Here is a 26,812-nt window from a genome sequence, read left to right on the forward strand (position 1 = left end):
TAAAGGCCTATAACTTGCTATTTTAATCATTTAAACCACAAAGAACTGTTAATTTAATGCTAGTGAAATGCCTGGAACAGAAGGGAACTCAAATCAACGTGCAAACCGCCGCTCCTCAAGGTCCCTGCAGCTGAAGTCATATCCCCACTGCTGGTTTACAGGGAATCTGTGGTTCTCCTCTCCTTCACTGGTGGAATGTTGTTTTGCTGGCTTCACACACACACACACACACACACACACACACACACACACACACACACACACACACACACACACACACACACAGACACAGACACAGACACACACACACACACACACACTACAACCTTAACCCCCCCCCCCCCCCCCCCCCCACACACACACACACATACATACATACATACACAAGGCCCTTTGGCACAGGGGTCTTCAGACTATCTTGATGAGATCTCAATAGCGTTGTTTTCTCTGACAGCTGCACTCATTTGCAACCCAACGCCCATACATACATACAGGGAAACCGACAGGGGGGCAGAGGGGCAAAGGGGTCACCAGTCCGGGGCCCAGTGAGAGAGGGGGCCCAGAATTGGATCCTCATTACATTGTATGTATTGGGTACTTTGGGCCCTTTCATACGTTTTTGTCCCGGGCCCAGCCAACGCTGTCAGTGGCCCTGCATACATACACGCACAAGGCCCTTTGGCACAGGGGTCTTCACTCAGACTATCTTGATGAGATCACTATAGCGTTGTTTTCTGTGACAGCTGCACTCATTTGCAACCCAACACCCACGCCGCGCAGCGCGCACCCTCCAACTGCCCACACACACACATAAAGAACACGACATGACACAGGGAGAGGAGAGGAGGAGAGGAGAGGAGGGGAGGAGAGGAGAGAGGAGAGAGGAGAGAGAAGAGGAGAGGAGAGAAGAGGAGAGGAGAGGAGAGGAGAGGAGGGGAGAGGAGAGTGGAGAGGAGAGGAGAGGAGAGGAGGGAGAAGAGAGGAGAGAGGAGGGCAGGGGAGAGGAGAGAGGAGAGAGGAGGACAGGGGAGAGGAGAGGAGAGAGGAGAGTGGGAGAGAGGAGAGGAAGAGGAGAGGGGAGGAGAGGGGAGGAGAGGGGAGAGGAGAGGAGAGGGGAGAGGAGAGAAGAGGAGAGGAGGAGGGGAGGGGAGGTGAAGAGAGGGGAGGAGAGAGGTGAAGATAGGAGAGGAAAGGAGAAGAGAGGAGAGGGGAGGAGAGGAGAGGGGAGGGGAGGAGGGGAGAGGAGAGGAGAGGAGAAGAGAGGAGGAGAGGGGAGAGGAGAGGAGAGGAGAGGAGGGGAGGGGAGAGGAGAGGGGAGGAGGGTAGAGGAGAAGAGAGGAGAGAGGAGGAGAGGGGAGGAGAGGAAAGGGGAGGGGAGGAGAGGAGAGGAGAGGAGAGGAGAGGGGAGGGTAGGAGAGGGGAGGAGAAGAGTGAAGAGTAGAGTAGAGGAGAGGAGAGGAGAGGAGGGAGGAGAGGAGAAGAGAGGAGGAGAGGGGAGAGGAGAGGGGAGAGGAGAGGAGAGGAGAGGAGAGGAGGGGGGAGGAGAGGGGAGGAGGGGAGAGGAGAGAGGAGGAGAGGAAAGGGGAGGGGAGGAGAGGAGAGGAGAGGAGGGGAGAGGAAAGGGGAGGGGAGGAGAGGAGAGGAGAGAATGGGAGAGGAGAGGGGAGAGGAGAGGAGAGGAGAGGGGAGGAGGGGAGAGGAGAGGAGAAGAGAGGAGAGGAGAGGAGAGGAGGGGAGAGGAGAGAAGATAGGAGAGGAGAGGAGAGGAGAGGAGAGGAGAGGAGGGGAGAGGAGAGGAGAGGAGAGGAGAGGAGAGAAGAGGAGAGAAGAGGAGGGGTCCTTTGACATGGGGAGAGGAGGAGAGGGGTCCTTTGGGAGAGAAAGAGAGAGAGTGAAAAAGAGAGACAGAAAGTGTAGGGAAGAGGTAAACGAAAATAAATAAAAAAAATAGGTGAGATGTAGTCGGGAAAACAAGACCATTTCGAGGACAGGCACAGGCAGGGAGGGAGAAAAACACAGGCCTTTGAAAAAATAAATAAATAAAAGAAACTACCCAGGATGATGACGACTTTCACGGAGACAGCACATAAAAATCAGATACCCTCTTATTAGCAGAGGTGCTAAAAGCTTTTGCCCATTAATCCACTACTGCAGTGGCCCTGCGACACTTCCCCTGATAAAATACCGTGACAAGCCACTTCCTTGCCTTGCCAGCTGCCATACCGATGATGTAACCCGCGTCCCCGTCCCAGTGACTGCTGCCCAGTGGCCGCCCGTCTGGTGGCACTGCCCCCGGTCAGTGTTGCCAGATGTGTCTGATCAAATCCCGCCCAAAAGGTTCTCAAAAACTGCCAAAATGCGATAAATTCCGCCCAATTTCAACAAATTGCATTGATTTCTACGGGCATAAAACTACTGAAAAAAAGCTAAATGGCCATTTTTTTCAGGTTTTACCCGCAGACGCTCATCCAAAGCAGATCTGGCAACACTGCCCCTGGTGCTGTTGTGGTTGTCAGGCCTTCGGTAATGAACAGGCCTGGTGGTGGCTGGTGGCCACGGTGGCTGCGGTAAAGATGATAACTACGGGAAGGGGGACCACTAATAGCTTTGGCTGGGGCCCAGGGCAGTCTTCTTTTAAAAAAAAATCTTTTATGACTTTATTACACGACAGTTTCGTTTAAAAAAAGCCGCACTCTCGGGTGTAATTCTTGCAGTTTTAATCTACTGGGTTAGCATGACAGACAGACGTTTCGGCCTAAGCCTTCTTCAGCGTATTACACGACAAGACAGTGAGGGAGTGGAAACGAATGGGGAGAGAGAGATGTGGGGAATAGGGATGCAAACGATTAATCGATTAATCGGCTTTAAAAACATGAATCGAAATTAATCGACAATTCAACTCACAAGAGACCCAGGTGAAGAGGGGTGTGAAGAGGGGTGTGAATGTAAATCACCTTTGGATTAAAGATTTGAAATAGAATTCATTTAAATGTGGTATTTTATCTCAATTTTTAATTAAAATTTTTAGATTTAGTTTTTTTTTTCCGAGAAACATTGAGATTTCGGGGGGAAAACGCCGTTTATCAATTAATCGTAAGTCGATCGATAAGGCTATCAACTAATGATTCATGAATTCATCGATAATTTGCATCCCTAGTGGGGAAGGATCGGCAGCCGGGCCGGAATCAAACCCGGGTCACCGGTGTAGCCTCCCAGTGCCCTACCGTTAAAGCCATGGCGGGGCCAGGGCAGAGTCTCTTTTTTTTAAAAAGTATTTTTTGGGGGCTTTTCAGCCTTAATTGTTTTTTGTTAGACAGGATAGTGGAGGAGAGACAGGAAGTGAGCTGGAAGAGAGAGATGGGTAAGGACCGGCAAAGGACCCGGACCGGGAAACGAACCCGGGTCGACCGAGTGGTAAACGTGTGCCCTACCATATCAGCCACGGTAGGGCTAGGACAGAGTCTCCGTAGCCCCTTAATGAGCGCCGTACCTCCTGAGGCACGCTGTAATAGACATTGAAATGTAACTACCATAGCACTACAATACTATGACACAACACAGGCCCTTTAGTAATGCACCACGACTTGGTCATTACCATACTGGTAACAATGAATTTATAAAGCCTTAAGGGGTTAAAGGGATGATGGTCAAAAACGGTACCGCAACTATACTGCTCATTGAAACTGGGCTGCCTATTGCCAAATTTGATCTTTACATGGAAGTTTACTAAGTAATAAACTAATATTTTATAGTACGGTCCAAGTACAGTCATTTTTGCAGCTAAAATTGGCTATTTTTGGAAATTCAAAATGGCGGACCATGGAGAAGATCCCCCTTTTCATGTATGCAAAAGTGCAATTTTTCCAGTCATAATGAACACTTTTGATACATTTGATACATTTGATGCTGGTGGTAAGTATTCATGAAAAAGGTAACATTAGTGAATGGGCAGCATGAATTCTGGAAATAAACAACTAAAAATCTCACACAGTGTCCCTTTAATGCTATGTGTCCATCTCCAGTGCTGGACTGGCCATCTGGCATAAATTATTTCCCTTGTGGGGAAGGATCGGCAGCCGGGCCGGAATCAAACCCGGGTCACCGGTGTAGCCTCCCAGTGCCCTACCGTTAAAGCCATAGCGGGGCCAGGGCAGAGTCTCTTTTGATACATTTGATACATTTGATGCTGGTGGTAAGTATTCATGAAAAATGTAACATTAGTGAATGGGCAGCATGAATTCTGGAAATAAACAACTAAAAATCTCACACAGTGTCCCTTTAAAGGGGCTGCCACCCAATACATACAATACAATAATGAGGGGCCCCTCTCTCTCCCTGGGCCCCAGGAGGACAAGTAAACCTCTTTGTCTCCCCCCCTGTCATCTTCCCTGGTTGTCAGACCTTCTGTAATGACTAAGCCCGGTGGCAACGGTTATGATAATCAAGGTGGTGGGGGCTGTTCAGGAAGCACTAGCCAGACATGAGGTCGACCTTTGGCAAGGAGAGGGCCCATCACGTGTGGTGTTCTGTCTCGTGTTGTTTTGTGCCGGGAGCCCTGCGAATAAGTAGCCTATCAGTTACGCTCCAGCGCACACACACACACACACACACACACACACACACACACACACACACACACACACACACACACACACACACACACACACACGGTCGGGTTTGGGGTAGGAGGTGGGGGTCTGTGTCTGTGTCTGTGTCTGTGTGTGTGTCTGGTGTGCTCCTGACGGGGAGGCCAGGTAGGTAGTTCAGCCCTCGGCCCTCAGTCCTCAGCCTCCCAGTCAGTGTTGCCAGATGTGTCTGATCAAATCCCGCCCAAAAGGTTCTCAAAAACCGCCAAAATGCGCTAAATTCCGCCCAATTTCAACAAGTTGCATTGATTTCTATGGCCCTGAAACTGCAGGGGAAAAAACCCTGTTTTTACCCGCAGCCCGACAGCCATCCCAAGCAGCCCAATTGGGCAGGTACCTGCCCAATCTGGCAACACTGCTCCCTGGCCGCCCGGCCGGCCGACTCCCAAAAAGCCTGATGTAATCTGCATGGAGCCCATGATGACTGCAGCCCTCAGGAATCTAGCGTCCCGTCACACAACCCACACAACTGGTCAGACACCAGAGGGGGAGGGAGAGAGGGGTAGGAGGGGTAGACGGGGGGGTGGAAGACTGTGTGACAATACCCCCCCCCCCCCCACCCCCCTCCTTGTCTGAGGTGAGGTGGCTACTGAGTAGCATGTTTGGATGTCTGAAGATATTGTCTAAGGCTGCAAATATGCTGAGAACAGAATTCGTTCGGAGACCAATGAAAACATAGAACAAGTCGGTCCCTGAGTTTGTGTGTGTGTGTGTGTGTGTGTGTGTGTGTGTGTGTGTGTGTGTGTGTGTGTGTGTGTGTGTGTGTGTGTGTGTGTCTGTGTCTGTGTCTGTGTGTCTGTGTGTGTGTGTAAAGGGGCATGACTGACCTTTGTGATGGCGATGGCACAGGTGTGTGTGTGTGTGTGTGTGTGTGTGTGTGTGTGTGTGTGTGTGTGTGTGTGTGTGTGTGTGTGTGTGTGTGTGTGTGTGTGTGTGTGTGTGTGTGCGCGCGTGCGTGTGTGTGTGTGTGTGTGTGTGTGTTTGTAAAGGGGGATGACAGACCATTGTGATGGCGATGGCACAGGTGTGTGTGTGTGTGTGTGTGTGTGTGTGTGTGTGTGTGTGTGTGTGTGTGTGTGCGTGCGTGTGACAGACCTTCGTGATGGCGATGGCGCAGGCGTAACCCCACATCTCGATCAGCTGCTGCTGGCCAAATCGGTAGTCACGCAGGAGCTCCGTCTCAATGGCAGACGCATCCGCTTTACTGAGAGAGAGAGAGAGAAAGAGAGACAGAGAGAGAGGAAGAGAGAGAGAGAGAGAAGGAGAGAGAGAGACAGAGAGAGAGGAAGAGAGAGAGAGCGAGAGAGAGGGAGAGACAGAGAGAGAGGAAGAGAGAGAGAGAGAGAAGGAGAGAGAGAGACAGAGAGAGAGGAAGAGAGAGAGGGAGAGAGAGAGAGAGAGGGAGAGAGGGAGAGAGAGAGAGAGAGGGGAGAGAGAGAGAGGGGAGAGAGAGAGAGAGGGGAGAGAGAGAGAGAGAGAGAGACAGAGAGAGGGAGAGATACAGGTGAGATACAGTCTGGGAAACATGTATTCATGTTCTTGTAGCGGAGGTCAATCAGAAATATATAAAATACATGGTGGATCTGTAAACAAACTATGAGCTTTTTGGCCAAATCGCTAGTCGGGCAGGATCTCTGTCTCGATGGCAGACGCATCCGCTTTACTGAGAGAGAGAGAAAGAGAGAGAGGGAGAGAGAGGAGGAAAGACAGAGAGAGAATGAGAGAAAGAGAGAGAGAGAGAGAGAGAGAGAGAGAGAGAGAGAGAGAGAGAGAGAGTTATACATAATGCATGAGAAAAGACTAGACTGGCAGATTGACACCAGGTGAGATACAGTCTGGGAAACATGTATTCATGTTCTCATAGGGGAGGTCAATCTGAAATATTTAAAATACATGGTGGATCTGTAAACAAACTATGAGCTTTTGTTTTTCTTACAATACAATATGTCTCACGCTCCCTCCCCCTTCTGTGTTTGGGTTCTCAAACTCAAGTGAAGAGTTCAGTGAGAAAAGCCCTTTGCTCCTCACCCTACTCACACACGACTGCAAAACAACCCACAGCACCAACCACCTGGTGAAGTTTGCAGACGACACAACCCTGGTGGGACTCATCACCAACAACGACGAGACACACTACAGGACAGAGGTGGACCACCTAGCCAAGTGTATTCCACTATTGGACTGTACCTGCACTACCCACAAGAACACACACACACACACACACACGCACACTGTACCAGGGACTGCACCTTACCTGCACTACCTCAGTCCTGGAGCCTACCTCTCGTATTGTTATTGTACTGTACTTCACTGTTATTATTTCTATTATTGTAGTGTCTTCTTTCTTATTTATTTTATCTCATCTTTGTTACATGTTCAATGTTAAATGTTAAATGTTAAATGTTACATGTTAAATGTTAAATGTTCATTTACACTGTATTTATTATTGTCCACTGTTACCAGTCCATCACTGTTACCTGACATGTCTGCACTTTATGTCAGTTTGTCTTGTCCTGGCCTGGTATAGAGAGAAAACGTAATTTCATTTTTCCTTGTATGTCTTGTGCATATGATGAAAGTGACAATAAAAGCTGACTTGACTTGACTTGACTTGACTTGATTTAACTTGAGACCCAGACCCATGGAATTCAGAGGTGTGACACCCGGGGTACAGGAAGTTGGTTGGTGTCATGATTCACGCAGATTCAAATAGTTCTGTGCAGCGGCTTTCTTTACACTACTACAGACTATCACAGACAGAACCGCGACATAACAAGCTACTGTACGATGATGTGAAATGAATTATATTGACCTGTACTAAACTTTCTGTGTTGACACTCACTTCCTGGAACTATTTTGGAACTATGTCATGTGTTGTGAAAAAAATATTGAATTATATTACAAAACATACATTTATTAGTCAGTAGATAATTATTATTATTTAATTATGAGGGGCGCCTCCTGACCAGTTATGGGGCAACTGTGGCCTAGTGGTTAGAGAGTTGGTCTTGCAATCTAGGGGTTGCAGGTTCGAATCCCTCCTGACCTCTCCCTACACCTCCATCCATGTCTGAGGTGCCCTTGAGCAAGGCACCTAACCCCACATTGCTCCAGGGACTGTAACCAATACCCTGACAAATAATAACTCTAAGTCGCTTTGAATAAATGAAAGCCTCCGCCAAGTGTAATGTAGGCCTAATGTTATGCTTAGGGCCTCCAAAACGTTAGCAGCGGCCGTGCACACAAGGCAGCATGAGAGAGTTCCCAGGCTGGCACCAACAGTACAGGGGAAAATACATGTACTGCTTTAGATAGAAGCCATGTGGGATGCCTCCAGGTCCTCAGGGGAAAATACTGTTTTAGATAGAAGCCATGTGTGATGCCGTCAGGGCCTCCTTGCTGACAAGACATTGTTTTTAAGATATCTAAACAGGTCTGTAAGTAGTGGTCGTGTCAAAGACTATTGTTACAGCTGCACTTATGTCACTGTATACTGTAGCTGATGCAGCAAAGGCCCATTAAAGTGATACTGTCCCATTTTTGGAAATAAGCTTATTTTACACCTTCCCTTGAGTTAAATAGTAGGGGTTTACCATTCTCCTGTACTCTCAACCGTTCTCTCGGTATGGCAGTGTAAATTTTACCTCCAAGCTAGCAGTTAACATTGAGTCCTATGAGACCAGTTAGCCGCCAGCTGGTCTCATAGGACTCAATGTTAACTGCTAGCTTAGAGGTAAAATTTGCACTGCCATATTCAGAGAACGGTTGAAAGTACAGGAGAAAGGTGACACTCAATAATTTAGTTCAAGGAGTGGTATAAAATAGCTTATTTCCAAAAATGGGACAGTATCACTTTAAAGAGGAATTAAGCTTAGGGAACCTCCAACACTCAGACAGTCTGTATTTGTGGGGCCACACATTGTTGTGAGCCTGTGTTCTTGATTTCGAAGCATGTTGCTTTTGAGAGGCCTGTTTCTCATTCTTTGAGCTAGGTCGGTTCGGCTGTCAGACTTGAGTCTGCTTTTTTGCTAGTGTCTGCTGCCCACAGCGCGCGCCGCTGGCAGGCCGGGCATGAGAGCAGCCGTCTGGGCCCATTCTCTTTACAGCAGGGGGGTAAAAGCCTGAGTCAGACTTGTCGGCGGAGATTCAAGCAACTCTCGCAGAGCAGTGGCCATGAAATCCAATGACTACCGCATAAACACCCTTCAAAGGGAGTCTGGTTGGACCGAGACGAGACGAGATCCATGAAACCAAGCCACACGCTGCACGCAGTAGATAAAGCAGAGATCACTACGCTGGGGACCCCTAGTGGATCAAGTGTGGATTGTATCTTTCATAATGATGAACAGACACTGGTACACAACTGTTAAATGGTGCTGTTTTCACACGGGTGGGTCAAAGACGTCCAAAATGAACATTTCCTTCAGTGCAACGTATACCTTTTGCTGACTATAACTTTAAAAAACATGATTTTTTTTTTCAAGTGAATGCATTAAAAGCCAAGCCTTTCAGGCATTCACTGGAAAAAAAAGAAAGTCATGTTTTTTTACAGTTACAGTCAGCAAAAGGTATCCGTTGCACTGAAGGAAAATTTCATTTTAGACGTCTTTGACCCGGGTACACTAAGAAAATGGTTAAGTGATAAGCCAGGCTTAGTTAACCGACAAGGAGTGGTAAACCAATAGATAATAGATATACCTACAGGCATCATTTAGTTAAGAAAAGAATTACTCCAGGCTCTTCTATTATGTGATTTACCTCTACCACAAGGTTAACATCACCTGGTTTACCACTAAACCAGCTTCTTAGTGTACACCAACACTAACACACAAACACACACACACACACACACACACACACACACACACACAGACACTGCTCATAGAGCATAATATTACACATCTGTAAATGTGGACAAATATTTTAATTACACTGCCACTCCACAATGCCATTGACAGAGTTTGTGTAGGTGGGGAATAAAGCTTAGGCTTTATGACATAACACAATGACTTGTTGACATTTGCACAACCCACAGTTTTCACACACGTGTGGCGTTCACACAGTATGGCGAAAAGGAAGAAAAGAGTCGAACACAAGAGCTGAATGCAAAATCAAAAACTGTATTAAACAAAGATGATTAAAGTAAATAAAACCGACAGACAAGGGACAAAGGTTTCAGGTCTCTTGCGTGTGACTCCTTTCTTCCTTTTCGCCATACTGTTCTTGTAATTACGCACACAGCGAAACGCTCAGAAAAAGACATTGGCACAGACGCCACCCCCACCATTGAGCACACCACCAATCATCTCAACCTCCTGTATACTCCACTGCAGCAGTGAAATGATCTTTAATAAGGCCCACACTTTACACTAGAGAATAACTAACCAACAAGTCAGATACAGTATATCAATAACAGCCTACTGTGTTAGCCGTGAACCACAGTCCTGTAATGAGGACACAGTGAACCCTCGCTAGTCAGGAGAGCTGAGCACACTAGGACAAAGGATGAGGGCCACTGACAGCTTTGGACAAAGTCGACTGGATGGGCCCCCTATCCAATACATACAATGTAATGGAAACCCAATTTTGCCCCCCCTCTCTGTCTGGGCCCGGGACAAGTGCCCCCTTTGTCCCCCTCTGTCGGCTTCCCTGCAAAGGATTCATCCCATCAACCCCTCGCATCCTTCATTTCTGATCTCCCCACACAGATGTTAAAGGTCATCTTGCACACACATCTCCTCATCTCTCGTGTTCCTATTGGATGACTGCTCCTCGCCTGCCCACCGCATCAAGACGACCTTTTGGCATTTGCTGTCTCCAGGTCTGAACTGGGGCTGAAAACCAGCAAGGGCATTTTCGGCATTCATTGACCACAGGGCCGCTGACAGCTTTCGCTGGGCCACTGTAAAGGGCCCCTTACCCAATACATACAACGTAATCAGGACCCAATTCTAGGCCCCCTATCTCTCTGGGCCCGGGACAACATACCCCTTTTTGTCCCCCCTTGTTGGCAGGCCTGACTGACCAGCCCCCTCACACAGCCAGCTGCTTTTCTACAATACCACTGTATGATTCGCTCAACTAATTGTAAGAAAGGCCGATGGGTCATCCCATCTAAATAGAGGACTGGCGGTCTTGGAAATGGGAAAAAAGTAAACAAATGTACAAATAAACAAACAAAAAACAACAGCATTGCCCCCTACGGAAAACAGTAAACAAACAAAAAACAACAGCATTGCCCCCTACGGAAAACAGTAAACAAACAAAAAACAACAGTATTGGCCCCTACGGAAAACAGTAAACAAACAAAAAACAACAGTATTGGCCCCTACGGAAAACAGTAAACAAACAAAAAACAACAGTATTGGCCCCTACGGAAAACAGTAAACAAACATACAAACAAACAAAAAACCAAAGCATTGGCGTACACCGGGAAAATGCTTTGCATGCCAGATTACCAGTCCAGCCATGACTGTCTCCAACTGAGCCTCACACAGAGGTCAGACAGAGGGTATTTAGCAGCTCTCTCTGACAGCCTGACATTTGTAGAGTTCACCTTAAGAAAAGTGTTTGTGTCTTGTGTCTGGTCTTTCCTGGAAACTCCATTTAACCTGTGGAACAACAACGTGTCCGAGAAAGTGCTCAAAAACAAAGTGGCAAGAAACATTTAGGCTATTGATTGCCAATGCACAGTAAGTACTGTGATCTTGCCATCTGCAAACTTCCGGTCGATTCCCATTTCCCTCCACGTTATGGTAAGACCATATTATGGTGTGCAGTGCTGCCAGCTGTCCTGGGGTGCATTTCTGGATAGCGTAGTTGCTAACTATGTTAGCTACTCTGTTGGTTGCAATGAAATTTACCATTGGCAAGTTGCTAACTGCTAACAACTACGCTTTCTAGAAATGCATCCTTGGTTTCACCTCATTGTCCCGCTCTTTAACCCATTGATGCCTAAAGCAACAGCAAAAAAGGCCCTGAGCCCCTTTTTAAAAAAAAAAGTTGCCCTCAGTCTATAATACGAAGACGAAATATCTCAGCCTCTGACGCACATAAACACATGTAACAAGTTGATTTTAAACGCTAGGACCCTCATCTTGCATTAGACTGTGTTCATTCAGCTCTAACATACAAAGATTTTTAATAAAATTGTCTCAAATCTCATGAGCCTGAATGTTGCGTAATGCAGCTCTAGGCACCAGGGCCAATGTTGCGCTATGCAACATCCAGCATCAATGGGTTCATGGTCTGTTCCAGAGAAAAATATATAGTTTTACTGGATACTGAACGAAAGGTGCTGTTGCTTAGAAGAGAAAGGGTTGAGTGGGTTGTCAATGCGCAGGTTTTTGTTTTGTCAGAAAGAGGTGGCAACCGAGGGTGCTGTGGCACAGCGCGCTAAGCCCCCCACATTTGGGCTTTCATGCCCACCCAAGGGGACCCCGGTTTGAGTCCGGACGGGGTCATTTCCCGATCCTTCCATATCTCTGTCTCCCACTCATTTCCTGTCAGCATCTCACATTGTCCTGTCAATAAAGGCATAAAAAGCCCCTAAAATATATTTCCAAAAAAGAAAGAAAGAGGTGGCCACCCTATAGTTGTGTGGTGGGACTGGATGCCATAAGTCTTGGTAATGAGCAATGTCGCCAGCAGGTTGCAGCGCAGTCCTTTGGCTCTGAGCTCTCTAAAACAAATCACAGCCAGCCAGTGTCTTACAGTGTGTCCTTATTTGGAGCTTTCCCAAGGCTGGTGCCGATGGCGATGGGCTTCCTTGGCTTCCCCCTGACCCAGGACATTAATGAGACATGAGGAGAGGGGGGTGATGGGAAGTGCACCTGTGAAATATTAGCCTCGCGAGCCATCCTACGTACTTCCGCCAAAGGATTGGCTCCACTACTGTAGTCTGGCCGTGCTTCTCTGTGGAGTGCCTGGAGCAGTAGAATTTTGATCGCAACACCCCCCAGAAAACAGCCAATAATCCAATACGCTCGTGACTAGGGTGACCAGCTGTCCGGACTTCGGCCGGACAACCCCGCCCCTTGACTTTCTAACCTAGCGTCCTCGTGCGCACCCATTGCTTCGACTTGCCGAATCCCCGCCTCCGTGGAGAAAACAGTGAAGTTGGCATTCTAAACTGTAGGTAGAAATCAGGGAACAGCGCTGCCATCTTACCTCAGACTAACTCAGCTGCCAACAACAGTTTTACTTGTAAAACAATATTTTTGGGGGGAAGGATTTTCGCATTTCATTACCTCACTCCGATAAAGGAGTCATCAGTACCACTAACTTAATATTGTATCAGAGACGGCAGGTTACGATAGACAAATCCTTCCGGTGTTGTCTGTGTAGGATGTTTCATATTTTTTTTAAATGTATTTTGGGTAGTCATGCATTCGTAGGCCTACTAGCCAACAATTAATTTGATTTACATTACTCAAAGTTGGTCAGAAGTCTGTTTATCAGCGGTGTTTTAAGGGAGGCAAACCGCTTCTGTCAACCTTTTTTTTTCATGCAGACGCTGGATAACCAACAACACGAGCTCAAATAGCCTACAGACAGCGCCCGTGCAGAAAGACGTTTCTTTACCCTGTTTGTAAAGTTGTGAGAACCCTCGTATCGTTGAAAAGGCATTTAGGTTTGGGGTTATATCTGGAGTAACATGGCGGCCGCAGATATCGGAAACGCGACCGACTGTCAAGGTCTAGTTTGCGTCAATGACGTTGCCTCGCATCTCGAGGCCATAAGCAAAAGGCTAGGAGGAAAGGAAAGACAAAGAGAGGGACACACGGACGTCGTGAACAGGTCGTAAAAACGGACCGATGGCCACCCTACTCGTGACAATGACGTACACATCTGCGCCAGAGCCATTGGTCTGCGCTATGTTGTTGTTGAGTAACTGCCAGCGATTGGGTGAGAGGTGTCCAATAATTTCAAACCATAACTGAGTGCAAACTTCCTGCTTCCTACAATCGCTTCAGAGCAAACAAATGCCAGACCATAAATACGAAATGAAATGGTAGTATTATGGGATGGTCAGGACCAGGCTAGTGAAATATCCCAGTGTGTAAAAACAGGAGAGGTGGCAGGCAAGGTAGGCCTACTAGCAGCAGCGCGTAAAAACAGGAAAGCTGGGACTTTGTGCATTACAGGACATTAGTGAGACGGGAGGAGAGGGGTGATGGGAAGTGAGCCTTTGAAATACAACAGCCCCAGCGTGTCAAAACAGGAAAGTTGGCAGGCAAGGCAAGGCATGGCATGGTAGGCCTACTAGTAGTACCCGTGCCTTGTTGCCCTCTGCATCTGCCTCCTCAAAAACAACTTCTCCAAGAAGAGCCAGCTGCTGCCCTGTGGGTAATGGAGGAGATCTCTGAGAGGGGTGATGGGAAGTGGACCTGTGAAATATCCCAGTGTGTAAAAACAGGAGAGGTGGCAGGCGAGGTAGGCCTACTAACAGCAGTGCGGTGTTGCCCTCCTCTGCCTCTGCCTCTTCAAAAGTGAAAGCGAGTGAAAGCCAACTGGGAAACTCCAACTCCCATTGTCATTGTGACACAGCACTCCACAGCACACAAGTGTTCACTGCACACTGCACACAACGAAATTGCATTTATGCCTCACCCGTGCAAGGGGGCAGCCCCCAATGGCGCCCCAAAGGAGCAGTGCGGTGGGACGGTACCATGCTCAGGGTACCTCAGTCATGGAGGAAGGTGGAGGAGAGTACCAGTCAATTATGGTGCATTCATGTGGTCTTCTGAAGTAGATATTATCTAGTTGCGAAGTGGTATTTACAAGTGCGTTGCGTTCATGTGCTGTTTTGATGTTGTTTACAAATTAAAGATGGCGAACCAGAGTGAGACTTTTTACCAAAACGGTTATAGACTGTTGTTCATCAGCTACAGCAAGCAAATGAATTAGGAAGTCAAAGGTAAAATGTCTGTATATTTTCTGACGCTGTCATTTGCCATGACTGTCTAAACATAATGAATGCCGTTTTTTGAGTATTTCAACTTAGAGGTTGCCATGGCGAGAGTAGAGCCAGCGGTTGTGTGCGTCATCATCTCGTAAACGCGTTCCTTAAAATTTTCTATGAGTTGTCCAGTGGTAAATACCAGAAGCGGTGGCGTTCATGTGTGCTTCAAATGTCGGCGTTTGGTATTTACGATAATTACGAGACCACATGAATGCACTATTACTCCCCCCACCAACCTGGAGGGTCGTGTTGCCCTCCTCCGCATCTGCCTCTTCAAAAACAGCTTCTCCAAGAACAAGATCTAAAACTTCTCCAGAGCCGCTGACAGCTTTGGCCGCGCCTACAACAAAGTAATCTGAAAAGCTTCCCCCTGCACTCAATACATACAATGTAATGGGGAGGAACCCCAATTCTGGCCCCCCTCTCTCCCTGGGCCCAGGACAGCTGACCACTTTGTCCTCTTTTGGTTCATGGCGGCTGACGGCTTTGGCCGAGCCCAGAACAAAGAAACACCTGAAAGGCCTCCCCTGCACTCAATACATAAAATGTAATGGGGCCCCCTCTCTCCCTGGGCCCAGGACAGCTAACCCTCACCTGTGGCTTTCCCTGGCCTGCCCTGACCTAATGGCCTGCCAGCACCCCCCCCCACCCCCAACCAACCAATATATACAATGTAATGAGAACTCAATTCTGGGCCCCCCCTCTCCCTGGGCCCCTCTCTCCCTGACCCCAAAAACTATTTTTCCGGCTGTGGCAAAAATACATGGAAACATACCTGTCCTTCCACACCAACCGGCAGTAGTTAGGTGTCAGTGGCGCGGGAGCCGGTGTCCTGTTTATATGAGCGACCCGTCGAAATGTGATTCTCTTCGCTAGTGAGCATGCGCACGCATGCGCATGCGCACGCATGCGCACACCCTCGCGGTGGTTTTCGCGGGTGATTGCCCATCGAATTGTGAGACCGCAAGTTACGACAGGATCCCCTGAGACTGTCAACTTTAGTGACTCAAACTGTAGCCTGAGGTTACCACCAGTCATCCATAGTCTAGTTAGCCTATAGCCTGTCCACCGACTGTCATGGACTGAAAGTTACGATATATCCCCTGGGGGAAAAACGGCAGAGGTGGAAAGTAACTACTTAACTCACGTTACTGTAATTGAGCGTGGATCATCCAGCAGATCATTGGGAAATCTGCGAAATAGCGTGGCCTCGAACATTTGCTACTTTGTTGCCTAACCGTAATCGCTCACACACTCAGCCTCGAACATTGTAACATTGATCAGAAAAGACTATTTATGTAGAGGAGGCGTTCTCATTGCAAAATGGAAAAAAATCGCCACCTCTGATTGAGCTGTCAAAATGCTCCCTTCACCCTTTTTGCTCAAGAATTTGAATCGACTGCATTGTAAAATGCCTGACCATGGTAATAAGAAATGCACTGCTGGGGATGTTATGAAAATATGATTCCGGTCATTAAAAGACAGACATCTGCCAAAACAAAGCCACAATACGCTATCTGGGAATATCTAAACCGCGCTTGTTTATCCCCATAGCAAATGATTTCATGTGGCAATTTGCCTTGCGAGCCCACGTCGCATTGAAACCAAACCAACAGCAAATGACTGCATTAAACAACCCGTAGCCAGGCCCTGATCCCAAACACTTTCTCCAGTATTTGCGCAAACTCAACTCTCTTTCATAGCCTATGACACGTTTCTTAACTTGCTCAAACGAGAGGCTCAGTTTTAGTGGTCAGCAGCCGCACGTTCTTATTAAACTCGGCACGAACGATTGCACTGTCCGTGAAATAAACAAAGTAATGGTTATTAAAACAGTCCTACGTGGACCGATTGAAACGCCTTCCGCGGAAAATCAAGGTCGCTCATTTAGATGAGGCATCGCAAATCGATAGAACACCACTATCGAATAGGGCGACCGGTCGCTCATCTCGACGAGGCAACACATCTCGACAGAACACCGGCTCCGCTCCGCGCTGCATTTGGAAAATAGAACTCTGGCTTATTTTTCACGCCGGCGACCGGCGTTGTCCCATTCAAATGAATGGCAAAGTATTTTGAACTGGACTGGCCGAGTACGCCGACGCTGTCGGTGTCAAAGACAGAGTAGAACACACCGGCCGAAACTAAGCAGAAAGACCTCAATCGTCTCGCTTCCGTTCCGCGACGCCTTGGTGTTCAGCCGGCCTTAAGGGCGGGTTATGCTTCCTACTTGTGCCACAGAGTGAGCTTGTCGCAGCCATGATGCAGTTAATTTTGGTTTATGCCCTGTTTTGAAGCACGGTCTGCGCGATGTCATTCCAGGCTCAAACTGCCTTCAATACAAAGAGTAACCTAAACGTGTCGGTTGTTTTTTTCGCTTCACAGACTCGAATGAATGAATGAAAATGAAACATTACATCTTTATATGACGTGCATGTTTGATCGCACTGGCAGCCACCGTGGTAGTTTGGAACAAAGAAGTGGCTCATTTGTCGAGGACGACGCGGAATGTTTCCTCGTGCTCGGAACCACTGTTCAACTGTCCAAATAACTTCAGCGTGGTAACTTGCAAGCGCACGTGTTGTCTTTGGTTCGTGTAAATAAATCAAACGACAAAGCACGGGCAACTTATTTAATGAAGAGCTCACAGTCCGTAGACCGACGAAGGTTAGAACAAGGAAGTAGCTTGTTCTCGACTCGAGGACAGAGCAGGCTGGTCGAGAGGACCAATCAGAGACCTATTTTCACACTTCACGCCGTCGCTCCCTGCGTCGAGACACAATTTTGGGGAGGTGCCCCAGAGTACCTGCGTGATGGGGGGGGCTTCACTCCGTTAACTGCGCGGCTCACTGCATCACGACGCAGGGACGCTGATCTCTAGGCATAAAGGGCGGGTTATGCTTCCTACTTGTGCCACAGAGTGAGCTTGTCGCAGCCATGATGCAGTTAATTTTGGTTTATGCCCTGTTTTGAAGCACGGTCTGCGCGATGTCATTCCAGGCTCAAACTGCCTTCAATACAAAGAGTAACCTACGTGTCGGTTGTTTTTTTCGCTTCACAGACTCGACGACAATGAAAATGAAACATTACATCTTTATATCACGTGCATGTTTGATCGCACTGGCAGCCACCGTGGTAGTTTGGAACAAAGAAGTGGCTCATTTGTCGAGGACGAAGCGGAATGTTTCCTCGTCCTCGGAACCACTGTTCAACTGTCCAAATAACTTCAGCGTGGTAACTTGCAAGCGCACGTGTTGTCTTTGGTTCGTGTAAATAAATCAAACGACAAAGCACGGGCAACTTATTTAATGAAGAGCTCACAGTCCGTAGACCGACGAAGTAGATTGTTCTCGACTCGAGGACAGAGCAGGCTGGTCGAGAGGACCAATCAGAGACCTATTTTCGCACTTCACGCCGTCGCTCCCTGCGTCGAGACACAATTTTGGGGAGGTGCCCCAGAGTACCTGCGTGATGGGGGGGGCTTCACTCCGTTAACTGCGCGGCTCACTGCATCACGACGCAGGGACGCTGATCTCGAGGCATAAACCACCCTTAAACCACCCTTTAGTCCCCACCTGCCACTTTCCTTGACCACTTAAGGGTGGTTTATGCCTCCAGTCCAGCGTCCCTGCGTCGTAATGCAGTGAGCCGCGCAGTTAACGTAGTGAAGCCCCCCCCATCACGCAGGTACTCTGGGGCACCTCCCCAAAATTGTGTCTCGACGCAGGGAGCGACGGCGTGAAAGGGCGAAAATAGGTCTCTGATTGGTCCTCTCGACCAGCCTGCTCTGTCCTCGAGTCGAGAACAAGCGCTACTTCCTTGTTGTAACCTTCGTCGGTCTACGGACTGTGAGCTCTTCATTAAATAAGTTGCCCGTGCTTTGTTGTTTGATTTATTTACACAAACCAAAGACAACACATGCGCTTGCAAGTTACGACGCTGAAGTTATTTGGACAGTTGAACAGTGGTTCCGAGGTGGAGGAAACATTCCGCTTCGTCCTCGACAAATGAGCCACTTCTTTGTTCCAAACTACCACTGTGGCTGCCAGTGCGATCAAACATGCACGTGATATAAAGATTTAATGTTTCATTTTCATTCTCGTCGAGTCTGTGTTGCTAAAAAACAACCGACACGTCTAGTTTACTCTTTGTATTGAAGGCAGTTTCAGCGTGGAATGACATCGCGCAGACCGTGCTTCAAAACAGGGCATAAACCAAAATTAACTGCATCATGGCTGCGACAAGCTCACTCTGTGGCACAAGTAGGAAGCATAACCCGCCCTTTAGTCCCCACCTGGGGGTTTTCCCTGCCCTGCCCTGCTGCTCTGAGATGTGGGCCCGGAGCCCTGGAGGGCCATCTGGATCCCAGCTGTAGTGAGGCCCAGGGGCCCTGGAGGACTAACCAGGCCGTGCCCTCCTAGTGACACAACACCTTCTGCGTTGCTACTAGTCAGGTCAAGAGCAATGCAAGTACTTTCTGAGCTCCCGAAAAATCGAGGGCCATCTTGCTCCCAGCTGGGGTGATGCCCCCAGGGGCCCTCGAGGGCCATCTTGCTCCCAGCTGGGGTGATGCCCCCAGGGGCCCTCGAGGGCCATCTTGCTCCCAGCTGGGGTGATGCCCCCAGGGGCCCTCGAGGGCCATCTTGCTCCCAGCTGGAGTGATGCCCTCTTCTCCTCAGGCCTGAGATCTCCTCCATTAGCCACACGGGGCAGCAGCTGGTTCTTCTTGGAGTGGTGAAGTTGTTTTTGAAGAGGCAGAGACAGAGGAGGGCAACACGACACGGGCGCTAGTAGTAGGCCTACAGTACCTTGCCTTGCCTCGCCTGCCACCTCTCCTGTATTTACACACTGGGATATTTCACAGGTCCACTTCCCATCACCCCTCTCAGAGATCTCCTCCATTACCCACAGGGCAGCAGCTGGCTCTTCTTGGAGAAGTTGTTTTTGAAGAGGTAGAGGCAGAGGAGGGCAACAAGGCACGGGACGCTAGTTGGCCTACCTCGCCTTGCCTTCCATGCCAACTTTCCTGTTTTTACACACTGGGCTGTTGTTGTATTTCACAGGCTGACTTCAAATCACCCCTCTCCTCACGTCTCATTAGTGTCCTGTAATTCAGTGGTTCCCAACCTTTTTCTTAAGGGACCCATGTTTTTACTATTGTAAGCTTTGGTGACCCAACCACGCGAGCGCCCGCACGAGACGGAGTCACAAGATGCCCTCCGTTTCCTGCGAAAGCTTATTTTAGTTATTTTATTCCTCAATTCGTCTTTGGTCAAATATAGAATAAATGTTTAATGTAGCACTTACAATTTTATTAGTTAAATGCTTTGTCTTTTATTCAACATGGGCTATATATATTTGAAACGAAACCCCTTAAAATCAAGAGGTCTCCGCGACCCCCTGTGGATCTTTGGCGACCCATAAGGGGGGTCCCGACCCATAGGTTGGGAACCACTGCTGTAATGCACAAAGTCCCAGTAAATCTATGATGTTGCCAGAAAATAGTTGCCAGTGCTCACATTGTTGGCTTTGAATATAGAAAAACACAAGCATACACAGAAAATTGCAGTGTTAATTCAACACATACAGAGTACTCTGGGACCAAACACGCTCTAGAAGATGTTAAATCAACTCTCTGAGTGAATTAACAAAGCATATTTATTGTATAATATAACAGAGACAGACAGACAGACAGACAGACAGACAGACAGACAAGCAACCAGCCAGACTGATGGACTGAGACACAAGCCTGGTGCTGTAGGCCTATGCAAGAGGGAGAGTGACAGGGAGAGACTGCATGGGAGTGAGACTGTTGATGAAAGAAATTAAATCAGCAACAATAACAAGTCGTGTAAGTGGCTGCGGCTGCGGCTGCGGCTGCGGCTGTCGCTCTCCTCTCCTCTCCTCTCCTCTCCTGTCCTCTCCTCTCCCCTCCCCTCTCCTCTCCTCTCCTCTCCTCTCCTCTCCTGTCCTACTCTCCTCTCCGCTCCTCCCCTCTCCTCCTCCTGTCCTCCTCCTGTCCTCTCCTCTCCTCTCCTCTCCTCTCCTCTCCAGTCCTCTCTCCTCTCCCCTCCTCTCCTCTCCTCTCCTATCCTCTCCCCTACCCTCCTCTCCTCTCCCCTACCCTCCTCTCCTCTCCTCTCCTCTCCTCTCCTCTCCTCTCGGCTCTCCTATCCCCTCCTCTCCCCTCCCCTCCCCTCCTCTCCTCTCCTCTCCCCTCCACTCCACTCCACTCCTCTCACTCCTCTCCTCTCCACTCCACTCCTCTCCTCTCCTCTCCTCTCTTCTCTTCTCCTCTTGGCTCTCCTCTCCTCTCCTCTCCTCACCTCTCTCCTCTCTCCTCTTGACTCCTCTCCTCTCCTCTCCACTCCAGTCCTCTCTTCTCCTCCCCTCTTCTCTCCTCTCCTTTCCTTTCCTCTCCTCCTCTACTCTCCTCCCCCCTCCTCTCCTCTCCGCTCCTCTCTTCTCCCCTCCTCTCCTCTCCTCTCCCCCTCTCCTCTCCTCTCGTCTTCTCTCCTCTCCTCTCCAAGCCTCCTCAGCTCTCCTCTCCTCTCCTCTCCTCTCCCCTCCTCTCCTCTCGTCCCCTCCTCTCGTCCCCTCCTCTCCCCTCCTCTCCTCTCCTCTCCCCCAGTGCCTATTAATTTCCCCATGTGGTGCCACTCTTCTCCCCCGCAGACGGCTCACCGCGCTGACAGCTCCGCAATCACACGCCGCTTAATGAGACTGTTTACCTCCACCCGATAGCCAGCGGGGACGCCGGCGCCGCTGCTCGAAAAAAAAACATGGCGTTCCCGCTTACCAGTACGCTCGCCAGCCTACCCGCCCGCCTGCCTGCTTGCTTGCACGCCTTCTCGCCAGTCTACCCGCCTGCCTGCCTGCTTGCTTGCACGCCTTCTCGCCAGTCTACCCGCCTGCCTGCCTGCCCGCCTGCTTGCCTGCTTGCCTGCCTACCTGCCCGCCTGCCTGCCTGCCTGCCCGCCCGCCTGCCTGCCCGCCTTCTCGCCAGTCTACCCACCTGCCTGGCTGCTTGCCTACCCGCATGCCTGCCTGCCTGTCTGCTTGCTTGCCTGCCTGCCTGCCCACCTGCTTGCCTGCTCGCCTGCCTGCCTGCCCGCCTGCTTGCCTGCTCGCCTGCTCGCCTGCTCGCCTGCTTGCCCGCCCTGTCCACTTGCCTGCCTGCCTGCCCGTCTGCCTGCCTGCCTGCTTGCCCGCTCTCCTGCCCGCCTGCTTGCTTGCACGCCCGCTCGCCAGCTTGTCCAACTGCCCGCCTGCTTGCCCGCTCTCCTGCCCGCTTGCTTGCCCACCTGCCTGCCCGCCTGCCTGCCTGCCACCACTCCGCCTCCTTGACCTCTCCCTGCCAGCTTGCAAGACAATTGACAGCACCCTCATTAAGGCGCTGGTGTCCTCAAGAGGAGGGCCTCAGTACAAAGAGGCGTCCGGTCAGCTGAGGAGAGCTGAGTGTAGGGGAGCTGAGGGGACATGGAGTGGGGAACATTTGGCTGCTCGAGCCCTCATTTGATGGTTAAAATACAGCCGACACACTAATTTAACCCTGAGAGAGTTGATCAAACATCCCAGAGTATAGGTAGGCCTACTCTGCAAGTGTTCACAAGCTGAAAAGAACAGCTGTGGACAGTACGCCACTAAGGCTCCCTGTACTATTTGAAAATTCACTTTTAATTCCCACCTCTCACACATGAATGGTTGACTACAGGCTGCCCCTGTGTGTGTGTGTGTGTGTGTGTGTGTGTGTGTGTGTGTGTGTGTGTGTGTGTGTGTGTGTGTGTGTGTGTGTGTGTGTGTGTGTGTGTGTGTGTGTGTGTGTGTGTGTGTGTGTGTGTGTGTGAGATGCAGGCTGCCTTGTATCCGCAGCAGTAGCACTTGCAGCTTTTCGGGAACAAGAGGCTGCTTCCCTGCTTCCACTTGAAGTGAGCAGCACCTAAATCTCCGTTCCCATGGCAACGCTCCGTTTTAAGTATGGCCGCCGCTGCAATTATGCCTGTCCTCTACTTGGACGGCTAAATCACAGCATTTGCACCTGCTATTATTACCACTGAGTCTACTCTGTCCTGTGTGTGTGTGTGCAGCAGTTCAGTTCCTTCTCCTCTACCAGATGGAACAGGGCTGTGCAATGTATCGAATTCGTATATCGTGATATCAATATTGCTGTCAAACAATATAAAATGTCAAAATATCGAGTCGAAACAATATTTTTGTAATTTGCCAATACTGTCAATAGGTAGGCTACGCTAAGCGCAATACATTCTCCTCCACTTGAGCCATTGCTGAAGGGAGGGAATATTTTGAATTGTCTAGCACAATCATTCATCTTGAAAAGAAATATTGACTAAAAATGTTGTGATATCAACATTCACTGAAATAATCGTGCTATTGATTTTTCTCATAATCGAGCAGCCCTAACCAGCTGGAGCGGGGATATAAAGGCAGTGATATGTGTAGTCCATTACAATAGTGATATGGGGCGAGAAGCATCTGGACAATTCTATTCAGTTATGTGTATCAGATATCAGGACTTTTATTGTGACAGGTCTGTTTTTATCATGCATTCTTCAAAGCGTTCCCGGTGATAAAGAGGCCGGGAGAAGAAGATCCAACTCTCAATATCTGAGAGAGCCGACATCTAGCCAGCGTTCTATTTTGGTTCTGATGGAAAGCAGAATGTTTTTTTTTTCAGACACAAACTGTAAACTCCGTGGAGGTTTTGCAGGCCAAATATGGGGAAATATGAGTCTGTGTTTCTGTAAAACCATTACCCAGTGCTGTTATCACGGCTTAATTACTTAATTACCGCCATGTTGATGAGCAACACAAGGGGCAAAATAAAATAAACGACACAAGATTAATGACATAGCCAAGGAGCGACAACACTAATGAAAATTGATCTTGTTGTTGTTGACGTACGAGTCAACGCCAGATGATATCAGCAAAACAACACAATCAAACCCCCAAACACTCAGGCTGAATCCCATAGGCCAACAACACAAAAAAAACTGTGAAAACAAAATGATTCACACAGTACATGGAGTGGACTACTACGCTACGTATAACAAAGGGGCCCATTTCTCAGTATCGTCTTATATGACTAAGGTGGTATGCAGGCCTATAATGTCAGTGGTAAGGGGGTGTCAGGGGGTGCGTACGGGGTTTAGCACCGGTAAGACATGGAAACTAATTTCACCACTGCATAATGTATAATGCTAATATTGCGACATATAAATACAGATGAAATGTTTATGTGTAGTACTCATATGGCACAAAATGCTGTACACCCATACAAAAAAGACATTTCTTATTTTCCTTATATCTTAGTTAGGCACACACATGTACATTCCATGTAGCATGCTTACATTGCAACACATAGGATAAACATTACTGTTTATGTGTGGCACTCATATGGCACAAAGTGCTGTACAGCCATACGAACAAGACATTTCTTATTTTCCATCATATCACACGCACATACCATGACATGTAGCATGCTTACATTGCAACACATAGGATAAACATTACAGGTGGAATGTGTATGTGCTCAATCATATGGCATATACCCGGTACTGTAGTCAACTATACAGGTGGCCCTCTTTTCTTATTCTCCTCATACAGTATAAGACTTGCACAGCCAGTAAATCGCGTTGTAAAATTCCTATTTTGTAATGGGAACAGAGAACAGACAAGCAGTTCAGTTCAGCGTGTATCGGTGACGGGGTATCTGAGAACGGTGTCAACAGAGGTCACAGAATCATGCTGAGGTGTGATTGGCACTCAGGCAGGGAGAGGGGAGAGCGAGAAGGGAAAGCAGGAGATCGAGAGAGGAGAGAGGAGAGGAGAGCAGGAGGAGAGAGCGGAGAGTGAGAGAGGAGAGCAGAGAGCAAGAGGAGAGGAGAGCAGGAGGGGAGGGAGCGGAGAGGGGAGGGGGGAGAGCAAGAGGGGATAGCGGAGATCGAGAGGGGAGAGAGTGGAGAGCGAGAGGGGAAAGCAGGAGTGGAGAGCGGCAGAGTGAGAGGGGAGAGGGGAGAGGGGAGAAAGCGAAGAGCGGAAAGCGGGAGGGGAGAGCGAAAGGGGAGAGCGGAGAGCTAGTGTCAGAAGATGTTGACACAACACCACCATGCAAGACCAACACAATGCCAAGAAGAGCTGACACTATACCAGGAAGGACCGACACTAAAACAGGAAGGAACACTAGTAAACCAGGTTAAGTTAACTATGGAACTATCTAAGAGTTTGAGGTACTCATTTTCTTAACTAGGTGCTATACCTGCAAGCTATGTCTGTTAGAAAGATTACCATTTCCTGTGGGTTAACTTGGCATGGTTTAACGTATTTAACACATGTTCTTGTAATACTCCCCAAGAAGGACCAACACAACATCAAGAAGGACCAACACAAAATCAAGAAGGGTCACTACAACAGCAAGGGCTATAACATAACCCCAAGAAGGATCAACAAAACACCAAGGACTATATAAAACAACACCAAGAGCTATAACACAACACCAAGATGGACCAACACAACACCAAGAACTATAACACAACACCAAGATGCACAAAGTCTAGGCTTCTGCTCCCTGCACCCTGCACAGCTTTAGATACAGCAGGAAACATGACGACCATCCAGGCTGACACTGCAGCTAAGTCAGCACAATGGATACGTCAAAGAGGTTAGCCAAATACGCTGAGAAGGGAGGCGGTGGGCCGACAGGCACCTGAAACTTTCACAAATGTTTGCGGCCCACTTCTGGCCAATAAACAATGCAATGAACAGCAAAACACACAGAAATATTATTTATATTACATAATTTATAAATATCATTCTTAGTGTAAAATTGAAAGAAAAATGTCTGCACACTTAAATCCCCTTTGTGTTCTTTTTAATAAGAGGCCTCTAATTAAAAAGAACACAAAGTGGATTTAAGTGTGCAGACATTTTTCTTTCAATTTTACACAGTTTTTGTTTATGTTTGGCACCTTTTAATCGAGAGCGCGGTGTGATCTGGATAAACATAAATATCATTTTTTGAAAATGATTTCACGGTCCACTTGGAATCCGTTTGCGCGGCCCACAGTTTGAGTATCACAGCCCTAAGTCTCCCTTCATCTCTTCTCGAAGCGTTGCTCTCAGTCAAGACAACACTGGGGTTAGCCTAATAAGCTGTGAAGGCAGGAGATGGGCAGAGGTGGGCCTGCAGTACATGGCTACCTCACCCAGCACTGCTGACAGGCTTTGTCTGGGCCCAGGATAAAGTCATCTGAAAGGGCCCCAAATCCAATACAAACAGTGTATTGAGTACCCAATTCTGGGCCCCCTGTCTCCCTGGGGGTGGGGAACGTATGTCTCGAGGGCCAGGGGGGGGGGCGTATGTCTCGAGGGCCAGGGGTGGGGAACGTATGTCTCGAGGGCCAGGGGTGGGGAACGTATGTCTCGAGGGCCAGGGGTGGGGAACGTATGTCTCGAGGGCCAGGGGTGGGGAACCTATGTCTCGAGGGCCAGGGGTGGGGAACCTGTGTCTCGAGGGCAGCAGGGGGGGGGACGTGTGTCTCCAGGGGTGGGGAACCTATGTCTCCAGGGGTGGGGAACCTATGTCTCCAGGGGTGGGGAACCTATGTCTCGAGGGCCAGGGGTGGGGAACCCATGTCTCGAGGGCAGCAGGGGGGGGGACGTGTGTCTCCAGGGGTGGGGAACGTATGTCTCTAGGGCCAGGGGTGGGGAACGTATGTCTCCAGGGCCATTTGCGGCCCTTGAGGGCATTTGATCTAGCCCCTGATATTGTTTTTAATGTTATGCAGCTTCACATGAAATGTGACACATTTTGTAAAGGAAATGTAGAAAATACATTTGCAATACAATTATGTTATATTCAGGGGACCTAGAGGAAGGTGGGATCTGTTTTAAAGGTGTCTGCCTTCAATATAGGCCTAAAGTGCGGGGGGAAATCGTGGTTTCTGTTCATAAGACGGCCCTCTGAGGACTTTTACGGCCCTCTGATGGATCTGCAGTGGCCCCTCGAATGGAAAAGGTTCCCCAGCCCTGTTCTATGGCCTTCCCGGCTTTACCCTGGGGGGCACATGAAATGTTAACAAATGTTTGTGTCCCACTTCTGAACAATAAACAATGCAATGAACAGCAACACACAAACACAGAAATATTAATAATATTTTCAGAAAAGGATTTCATGGTTCACTTG

General features: G+C 48.8%; 1 protein-coding gene across 3 annotated transcripts in view; it reads right to left on the reverse strand.

Moving 5' to 3' along the window:
• The window catches only part of yjefn3 (YjeF N-terminal domain containing 3), a 107,675-nt gene that overhangs the window by 20,207 nt on the left and 60,656 nt on the right, over nucleotides 1-26,812 (reverse strand). For all 3 annotated transcript variants that reach the window (XM_063200469.1, XM_063200468.1, XM_063200470.1), the window contains exon 3: nucleotides 5,742-5,850. In XM_063200469.1, the coding sequence (XP_063056539.1) occupies nucleotides 5,742-5,850 (109 nt within the window). The remainder of the gene's footprint in view (nucleotides 1-5,741; nucleotides 5,851-26,812) is intronic.

Source organism: Engraulis encrasicolus, chromosome 6 (genome assembly GCF_034702125.1).
Source record: "Engraulis encrasicolus isolate BLACKSEA-1 chromosome 6, IST_EnEncr_1.0, whole genome shotgun sequence".
In the NCBI taxonomy this organism is placed as follows: Eukaryota; Metazoa; Chordata; class Actinopteri; order Clupeiformes; family Engraulidae; genus Engraulis; species Engraulis encrasicolus.